The sequence below is a fragment of the Anneissia japonica genome, unplaced genomic scaffold, assembly GCF_011630105.1.
Source record: "Anneissia japonica isolate Jap-2015-1 unplaced genomic scaffold, ASM1163010v1 scaffold1785_len1016330_cov206, whole genome shotgun sequence".
Taxonomy (NCBI): Eukaryota; Metazoa; Echinodermata; class Crinoidea; order Comatulida; family Comatulidae; genus Anneissia; species Anneissia japonica.
Genome location: NW_022694363.1, coordinates 52,484 through 63,490, shown reverse-complemented (window position 1 = coordinate 63,490; position 11,007 = coordinate 52,484). Strand labels below are relative to the sequence as shown.

Here is an 11,007-nt window from a genome sequence, read left to right as displayed (position 1 = left end):
TATAGAAAATATAATATATCAGCATTATTTCTATAGAAAAATAATAATAATAGTTAAAATAATAGTTTTCTATAGAAAAGAAATTATAACAGCGTTACTTTCTATAGAAATGCTGTTCTTTTCTATAGAGGTATTGTGAATTTCTATAGAAAATAATAATTTTCTATAGGAAAGAAATAACAGCGTTACTTTCTATAGATTTGCTGTTATTTTCCATAGAGATTTACAAAGTTTTCTATAGAAAAAATTATATATTTGCAATAATTTCTATAGAAATGCTGTTCTTTTCTATAGAAGTATTGTCAATTTCTATAGAAAATAATAGTTTTCTATAGAAAAGAAATTATAACAGCGTTACTCTCTATAGAAACACTTGTTATTTTCTATAGAAATACTGTTAATTTCTATAGATTCTTATAGAGAATTAAGCCACTTTTCTTTAGAAATTGTATAGAAATCCTTTAGAAATTTTATAGAAATTCTTTAGAGATTGTATAGAATGTTTTTATATATTTTCTATAGAATTTGTTTGAAATATTCTATAGAACTTATAAAATTTTCTATAGATACTCTATAGAATACTATATAGAAAATCTATAGAATTTTCTTTATAGAATTCTATAGAAAATTTTTGTATGGGAAATGGACCCAAACTAATGACGTCAGTAAAATTTGTTGCTCCACTCGTTCGATATTCACCGATAGAGGGTGTCCTATAGGCGGAAAAGATGAGTTAATTCAAAGGCGCTCGAGAGAGCAGGCTGCGATAAGAAAACGCTTTGAGGTTTCCAAATACCGCTTATCGCTGATTGGCTGAAGGCTAATTAGTCACGCTAGCTGGAAATCGTTGTATGTCCTTCTTATTAATAGGTCCATGGTTCTACCAACTAAGAAAAAGAGCAACCCTACTCATGTAACAGTTAATAATAAAGATTTAAGTTCTGATTATGATATTGCAAACGCATTCAATAAACATTTTATAACAATAGGTTCTGATATAAAAAAGGGACTTTATGCCAGTCCTATTGAAAAAGATAAACCAACTATTAATCCTCCAGCTATTTTTTACTTGCCTGAAGTTGATGAAGAATTTGTATATACTGAAATATCAAAAATGTCCATCAACAAAGCTTTTGGTTTTGATGAAATCAGTCCCAACATGTTAAAACTTGCAAATCTAATAATTGTTCCCTCATTGACATATATCATTAACCTATCTCTGCATTCTGGTATATTTCCTGATGATTGGAAATATGCTAAAGTTATACCTCTTCACAAAAACGGCGACACTCATAATGTTAACAATTGGGCAATTCCACGGTAACTAAATGACATTCTGACACAGATTTGTATTTTCAAACACATGTACCACAGGGTAATTTTGCCAATAATCTAAAACAAATACATTTTTTTCATAACAAATAGCTTCCTACATATACAGAATGAGTTTTTTTTTAAAAACCATATTCCGTTATTTAAAAAAAATTATAATAATATGAGCGGTAACTAAATGACGTAAATCCGACATGCGTTTTATACCTATTGTACATTTAATAAAAAATCTGTGAATTTAGAGGCCTAATTTTATTTATACAGTATCAAGAGCAATCCTTAGGGTATAACAATGAATGTAATACCTTTTATTTTGAAAAAAAATGATTTATCATAAATACTGTATATGGTGATTTTTATTAACAAGACTCCGGTAACTAAATGACAAAAAATTAATAGGCAACTTCAATGTGACTTGATTAGATATTTTCTTATGATTTAAAAGACATATTTTTAAGATAATTGATATTGATAATTAATATCAAACAATAAGATATCAAACTAAACATGAATGTTTAATAAAAATTTATTAAAATTTATTAAAAAATGATTAGGGTTATTCCATGCCAATTCAACAAATGCATTACACCATGGGACATCATTTTTTTCCACTTTTTGCACTCTGACATATTTATATTCATGAGAAATGAAAAACTTAAAAATTTCAGAATTCAATACTTGTTTGTTTTTCTGTAGAGGCAGTTTAAAGTTCAGCGGCGGACGTGGCCCAAAATAATGCGCCACAAAATTGAAAATTGATTTTCATATGCTAATATCGTCAGAAAATACAACCCCTATAACCCAGAAAGGTTGTATTATAGGACCATGTTAGGACATATTTTCAATGTTGATTCCAAATCTACAATCAGAAAAGTTGTACCATGTAACGATTAGAAATAGTAAATGTCTGAAAATGGGACGAAAACTTGACTGGACTATTGTTGAAGTGGCTGTAACAGGAACAGTTGAAGTTTTTTAAATCTTCATATTTGAGGAATCATAGCCCATCATCATTTCTCTCATATACAGTTATAAACTTATCAGAACATATTTGGCTAAAATACAACTATCCAAATGAGCCCCCCGAATATCACAAGAAAAATTTTTTGTTTTTGATATACAGTATGTTGAAGAGTATTCCTAATGATATTATAACAACTTTCAATGTCTACTAAATAATATTTAGAAATTCATGTTCCTTGAATACCTATGTTTTAACCCTGGTTTTAACACATCCTCAATTGACATAAATACACCTTTAGCCATAATCACACTGGATTAAATTTGACCAAGACTAACAGGAAAATTCAATAGTTTTGCAATGTGTTTGGTATTAGCACGTGCTCAAAGATATTGTACTAAAAGTCATACTATTCAGACTGAATTAGCTCGTTAAAAATAGCCTGGTCAATCTTCATGCATCTGGGCACACTTCGCTCAGCAATAAAGCTGGCCGAGATGCTGGTTAGCCAGTGCGAACAAGCATAAAGACCTTTGGCAGGAAAGTATCTAATCACAAATGATCAGTAATGAATTAAAGTGTTGTCACAAAATTGCAAAAATCTATTTATTTCAAATAAACAACACTAAAAAAAGACCTAAATAGTAACAGGCCCTTTGTCTGTGAGAAAATGCCAAATAAGAAACTGATCATTTGCATAACAATTAAGCTATTCAGTGGAAATTTTAAGCCTCAAATAACATCCTTGTGAGTACATATACTTGACAATTTATTCAATAACATACTTCATTGCCACTAAACTGAACTGTTTCAGTACAAATTTTGACTTGTCATTGTGTTACCGTCATTTAGTTACCATTGAAAGCAAATAAAAGAAGCACTAGACATGATTCATATCATAGTACATTGAGTTTTAATTCATAATACTACTGAAAATTGTTCAACTCACTATCCATAACGATCGAGAAGGGAATTTTACCGATGTGAGTTAGCCAGATTTTTGTACATTTCGCAAAATCAAGGAAATATATTTTTTTTAATGGTGAGGCAGCGAAATAGATGCGGGAGGCGACAAGAGACTAGTATTTTTTTGTTTTACTTGGCCTTATGTGTTGTTGAAAAATATTTGGGAATATTGTTTTTGAAAAGTGATCTTTCTTAATTCACTCCATATATAAATTGAAAGGAATTGTTTTACTGCCGTATAAACTGCATTCATGGAAAAAAGGTCACTAATTCGGACCAACAGGCCTTTGGACTATCTGGAACTACTTTGTTTACGCGTATGCATCCTTGAGATTTTGGAAAATACCACATAGCCTATAACCTGGCCAGTGCCAATGTGAACATTTCAGTGAAAATGTGGTTGAAATCGGCTCAGTAACAAAGGAGAACATCCCGGACACACAAACCCCAATTTGCCTTTTATAGATTACAGCCTTCGTATGGATGCACCACTCCTATGTGTTCAATCGATGTAAAGGTGTAATTTCCAAAATAAATAATTATAAATAATGTTAGATGCAGTTCAGTAGATATTAGATGTTATACGTACCAGTAAAATTGGTGGCGCTATACAACTAATTGGTTTACGATGGTCATGATGCTAACACGTGGTGTTTTCACACAATTTTACCGTGAGTGGTACAATTGTGTCATAATACCATGCGTAGTATGGGTAGTACGCGTAGTACATGTACTAGGCGTAGTATGTGTAGTATGTGTACTACGTGTAGCTGGACATGGGTCTGGATAACCGCTTATCAATCGCGGCTCTTTCTTTTGATGATGGGTTAGATTACAGATTGCTTCAGTGCAAAATGAGGTTTGCTAAACCTGACAGAGCTTTATCTAAGTCGGGTTTGGTGGTAAAGGGGAAGATCACGGCATGTCAACGACTGAACCATTGGAAGATTTACTTCAGTATCAAATCCTTCGCAAGATATCCTGCAGATGGTCCTAGAAAACCTTGCTTCCTTGTGTACATCTAATAATGACACCAAAGCCTGCCAAATGCAATACAGTCAGTGGCGGACCATAGGGTAAACTGCAGGGTATGCAAGGTATTGGCATATCCAGATGACACAGAACAAGGGGTGTTGCGTTATGGAGAGTAATGTGTGACTGGAAATGGTCTGCCAGTTGGTTGTTACCGTGCGCCAGATGTTGGAGTACAGCAAGATGAAACTATTTATGTAATGCATGAATAAAGTTCGGGTTTGTCGGGTAGTGAAATGATTATTGTACATTTTAAGTGCTCCCTCCATGCATAAGTGTAAGCTAAATTACAGTGATTAATGAGTGAAGATATGGTGACAACTATTACGAAGTTCCCTCTTTTCAAGAGGGGATGCAAATGCTTTGTGAAAATTACACTCAGCTGGTTAGCTAACAATAGGCCTATGCAAATTTACATGAACACCTGGTAAGAAAGGTGCAATCACATTCTGTTGCCTAGCAAACGTCTGTACTGTAGCGTGGGGATGGGGGCTAGCCTACTGATGTACTGTGTATAGCAGGGGACGATGAATCATAATATGACTAGGCCTAGGCCTAAGTAGACAGTGCAATTTTATGTGATAGAAAGTACACTTTCGAAAGAAATATATTAAAATAAGAAAAAAATTAACTAGGGCCTAAGAATAATTCAGTTGCAGACGTACCTTGTTTAAGTATTATATGCTAACTATGCGGCTCTTGTAGCCCTAGCTAGACAAGGCACTCATGTGCAAAACAATGGTGTTTGTTTATCCATGAAAATAGCACGCCGGGAAAGTTTGCTTTACCAGAAAAAGGTGACGTAATCTAGCTTATGACGTATGCATGCTAACTATAGCGTGAGTGTGACGTCACCAAAAAATAGAAATTTTCTATTATAACCAAAATATTAATAACTACAAGGTTTGTGGGTGTAAATTCGCTTAACACAAATTAAGGGTAGCACCATCTCTTTGCCATACAAATTACAGCTCCCTTTGACGTCTCAGTCGAGAAATACGGGTAGCTGAAGTTTTTCTCGAAAATCTGACTACGAAACCAAATCGAAATTCACGTTCCACTTCTGACTCCGAGTTGCTTCGCACACGCCGCTGAGGGCGGCATTCCGGGAACCCTGCGTCTAGGATGTGCTCGGAGATCACCCCCCACCAATAAAAAATACTCGCACACCCTCAGTCGTGTCCCCCCCCACCCACAAATCATGCTCAAGTAGCTCAAATTACCTTATTTTGCGAGTTAGCTCCTCTAACCTATAATCACTGATCCCCTCACCTAATCACCGATTCCTCCTACCGTCCCACCCCCATCAGCTCCCTTCCATTTCAAGACCCTATGCCACATGCTGAGGCCTGCTCTAGTAGAAAAAGTTTGGTAAGCCTAATCAGATTGTGTTCTATAGTCAAAATACAAATGTACCGGTATGTTATTTTTAATATCTTCTTTTAGTAACTCATGCGGTTGCTAAGCAATAACCACATGGAAGACTGTATTCCAGATAAGAGAGTATTTATGTGGCACAGGTCAGCTTAAGAATGCTTGACAATGCCACCGTGAACAGGTGTTGAAAGTACTGATGATATTAAATATGCCTATTACAATATTATAATATGTATTTATTATTTTATTATAAAAAAATATACTATGATAAACCAAGGCTTGAAATTAAATTTTTTTTCTTGGTAGCACTGCCAAAATTTTCTGGCACCCCCCAAAATAATTTGGTAGCAATTTGGTAGTAATTTTTTTAGTAGCACATATTTCTCCACCCTTTTCGCATCCTCTAAGATAATAAGCGCTGCGCAATATTTTATTCTTTATATTTCCTAACAAACCCCCACCCACCCACACCTACACTGTCCCCATGGATTATTATGCAAGAAAGAAGACACGAAAGAAAAGAGAAGAGATTTTTAAAATTGAAAAAAAAAAACAAAAAAAACAAGAAAAATAATAAATAAGAAATAACAAAAGGGAGGAAAGAAAAAAAAGAAAGAAGTAAAATGGTGGAAAGAAAATGACAATGAAAAAACTAAAAGAAAGGTAAGTATCAAAAATGAAATAAGAAAAAGGATGAAACAATATTAAAAAGAAAATAGATATTAAAGGGATAGTAAAGAAAAAAGGTGCAAGGTAAAAAATTCAACCTAACTGGAAGGAAAGGGAAAGAATTTCATGGAAAGTTTCAATTGTTAGGAATATTTCTAAGAAAATTATGAATTTCTGTTAATTATTAACAGATACACAATATAAAAAAGAAAAACATGAGCAGTAATAATGTGCTAGCTAAACTGTCCAGTCAATGGACTGCCAAAATCTAAATTTACTTAAGTGGATTGATATATTGATTATAAAATATTAATTATTATTACTGAAACATTAATTATATTTTCTGTACACTTTTTTTTAAATTTTTCAGTATTTTTCTTCATTTGTGCAGGAAATTTCGAGAAAATAGGTCTGCAGAATCGCATTAACACTGCGAATGCCTATACATTGGTTACAATAGCTACCGGCCGACTTTACTGCAACATTTGCGCGGAAATTGGCAGACTTATTTTTAATATGCGTGGATGGAATTTTTTCTTTATGAGATAACTCTAAATCAATTTACACATAATAATTTCAACCTAAACAGAGTTGCAGAGTTTTCACCAACATTTCGGGAGTGCTGAGATTCCAGCTCCCCACTTGTCAAATGCCATTTAGGCTTCGTTTTAAGCCCAAAAAATTGGCGTCACACAGTTGGCCGGCGAAACTTCTTATTTAGGTTATATGTAGCCTAGAACATTAGGCCTGAGCCTGTACAACTTCAGCAAAGTATCTTATACCTACATATATAACGATCAAAATATGGTTTTTATTGAGAATTATTTAAAAAGAAAAAAAAAAACTGGTACAACTTCCAACTTCGAAACTTCAGTATTAATTGCCAGAGAACATCGTCACACTTCTAGTGTTTACAAAGGTTTCGCGGAGTAACATATCCCAAACATTGCAGTTGCCCCGAATGATGTAATATTCCAGCATTCTGATTGGTTTACAACTTGCAATGGACTCAACATACCTTACTCGCCAGCCGGTGTAGTCGGGCGCACACATGGTTTGGGATGTTACTTCGCGAAATAGTTTCGTAATTGGAAGGCCTGCTACCAGTTAAGTTCGATGTTGTTTTTTTGTTACATTTTTTTTTGTTGTTGTCAAAACAAGAAACATTCCTTGTAGAATTATATATTTTTTTATATATCTCATAGATTAAATTAACCAATTAATTCAATTTTTGCACTTTATTAATTCCATGTTTAAAATTTAATCTTTAAATGTTCATTTATATACAATTCAATTTTTATATTATTTAAAAACACGCTTAAACAATCATTTTGCTTACTTTCTGCTGATACTTTGTTAAGAACAAAATAAATTGTTTGATAGAGGCCCATTACTAGTTGCCTATGAAAATAACTCTGCTTACCGTCTACTACATTCAGTGAGAAACGTTCCCAATTCCAGGCTCCTCCTGGTAGACACAGACACCGAGGTTGCCAGAAAAGTCATTTGACTCTTTGTACGCCGCCGATACAAACAAAAGTAGGTCAGAAGCCGACTGGCTCGTTCAGTAAATAAATGGTAGTAAAGGAGTTGCTTTCTATATTATTTATTTAATTAGGTTTCAAAATTTGCTGTGAGACCTATTTGTTTGTTTGTTTTTTTTTCAAATTTCAAATTTCAAGATGTTGCTCAATAGCTAGGTTCATATGGGATTATAGCCAGATGAAGTAGCTGATCTACTTGCCAAGTTAATTGGATTAAATCCACTAATCGCGTTCGACGTTAAGGTTTAGAGCGAGATATTTTGACTACCAGAANNNTCATTAGACAGGAAGTACAATCGCATGGTGGGCAATTACTGTTGATTTTCGCGCGACTAGTTTATGCTAGATCGAGACTATAGGCGTAAGCTAGGCCTAGGTCTCGGCGGTTGATTAGACTGGCCGAGGAGTCCAGCTGGAGGGTTTACACTGGTTTTCCCCCCAAGTATTTTGTTTAGTGCGTGGTAGTGTGGGCATGCTGATTTCGGGTCATCCCTTATACATTGGCCGACCCCTTGCCCGTCCCATGAATAAAAACGTCCCTCACAGCCTTGTGTTCTGCTCTTTGATTTTTCAACTTTGTCACAATTACAATTGCTGATGTTATGCTATTGTGACCTAAGTCCCGCATTCTCTCTGCTATCCTTTTGTGGACACCAGCCTTTTGACGATACAATTTATCTTCAACTTTTTCGGCGATTTCTGGCTCCCTCCAGATATCTATTAAATATTCCTGCGCATACGTCCAGAGATGCCGTTTCTTTACTGACTTTGCCATCATTTGCAAAATAAGACTTGTTGAAATTAAAGTACACAGATCAGGGAGACTGCGTCAATTCTGAATGGTGTTTATGACAGTAACTAAAAAACGCGCTAACCAGCGGGCATGGAAGGTCACTTTGCTTCAATTTGATTGGTGTATTCGTGACCTGTGGCCACCGCTGTTTAATTGTTTACTGGCTTTAGGCTGGATTAAGAAGTTAGTCGACATAAATTTACTCGACGGGCTTAGTCGAGTTGTGGCCTTCATCTCGCCATACTTGAGCGGTCATACTCAAACTTATGGCGAGATCATCTAGCTCATCCACTAAAATTATCTCGCCATAGTTGGATATGAACGGGGCTATTGAGATGCATGTTGTTAAACTATAGCTGCTCCGTGAAGTCTGGCTGAGGTATCATCAAAGTGTATTTTATACCCTTTGTTATCATCAGCCATGCAATTGAAGAAGCGTAATCTTATTTCATAATGTATGAGGTTTAGGTACTTCGTTTGGTTTTCAATAAAAGATGTCTGCCTTAATACCGGTAGTACTTTGAATATTCATCCAGATGATGCCTAATTGTATTTATTTACGATCTATTTAGAGTTAAATTTTGATTATTGCTTGATCTGGGCCGCTTACATCGTATGAGTCAATACTGTATACGATCGTTTGAAATTTCGGTACATAGTCTATTTCATGAACAAATACGTTAAGAAACGTTCACAATTACGAGGAGGTACAGGTAAGAGTAGCACTCAATAAAATAGTAAAAATCGTGCAATCCGATGTTTTTATACCAATCTCCTTCGCTTTGACGGTGATCGCTTATTTACAAGAATAAGATGAGCGCACATCGACACGGTTTTAGTGTACGACGTCACATTTTAACAGTCTAGGTCATGCTGATTGGTTGATACAGTACATGTAAAATGAATGATAACATGTTTTGCGTACTGCCTGAGTGAAAATAATGGGCTGTACAAGTTGTAAATAATTGGGATTTGGAGGGAAACCACCTTCCTGCCGCTTACAAAATCTACTCGCGCTATCAAATGACCTTGTCGCACTGAGCGCGACAAAGTTGAATTCCTTGTCGCACCTTAAAAAATCAGGTCGCTAATGCGACCAAATAACCCTTAATTTCAAGCCCTGTAAATATGGACAATGTAACGTAAATTATATTTCAGGTAAAATAAAGCAAATGAAAAACAAATGTATATTCATATGGTAAAGTAACATGAAATGGTTAAATCACTACAATAATAGTTCCCCCTAGAGAGATTCCCGAGTAATAGAGAAAACAAAATTAGGGGGGAATACGAACGATAAGTAGTGAAAATAAAACATTGTATAAAAAAGTAAAGTCCAAAATCAAAAATTTTAAGAAGACAGTAGCGAACAATTCTTCCTGAACGCGTACGACATACTGCTATATCTTCTGGTGGTATAAGTGGTAGATGAACGTTAACTGGTGGCACATCTACGTCGGCAACATACGCGACTTTCAAGCGATCTACAGACACAGTGTAGTGTCATGAGGAAACTTCACCATTTACCAAACTTTCAAATTTTTAACAAGGTTTTGCCGATCTCTTCTAATCTCTATTAATTACTGCTTGAGGGAATTTTGTAACAAGATTAATAGTGAAGCCCATTAGTTCATAAGAAGACTAGCACAATTAAATCAAAAACCATGTTGTAACTTCTAACATAAGTCATTGATTTTTAAAATTCACAAGCATATCTATTATGATTTTTATCTGAAATTATATCTAAGCTAATAAAAATGCCAAATTTTTTTGAACAACAGGTTCTTAAATTTGTCCAGCTTGGTTTTTAAATACTATACTGGTAATTTATTGAGAAACAGCAATGCCTGCTGTGATCATAGGCGTAGATCCCGGGGGATGGAGGGGATATATCCCCCCCAATATTTGACAAGGGGGGATGGTCCATTGAATCATCCCCCCCAATATTTTGAATATGTATGGGATAAAACGGAGCTTTACACACTTCAAAAGACTGTCACAGAAATAATTTGCACTGTCTTATGCGCTTAAAAAGATGAAAATTAGCATAATGTATTAATGTTGATAACAAAATATCTGGTACCAATCTAAGCTCTTCTTTCCTTAGATGTTAGATGTGCTTGCAAAGAGAGCCACATTTCACACTGAAGGGTGTGTACGACATCAGTAATGTTATATCAATTCCAAGAATGTTTAAGGTTTAAGGGTCTTGGGTCAGAGTGGGTATATCTTTTTTTTTCAATTTTTTATTTCAACCATCTTTAAAGAGGGTAACCCTTCTAGTTTAGCCCAGTAGGTTAACTGACATTCAGGGGGCCCTCTTTAATAAAATT

The 11,007-nt window shown here is 34.8% G+C and overlaps 1 protein-coding gene across 1 annotated transcript; it reads left to right on the top strand.

The window, feature by feature from the left end:
- Positions 1-874: 874 nt before the first annotated feature.
- LOC117101027 lies at positions 875-1,324 on the top strand. Its single transcript, XM_033240892.1, has one exon. The coding sequence runs from the start codon at positions 875-877 to the stop codon at positions 1,322-1,324; it is 450 nt and encodes a 149-aa protein (XP_033096783.1).
- Positions 1,325-11,007: the final 9,683 nt, after the last annotated feature.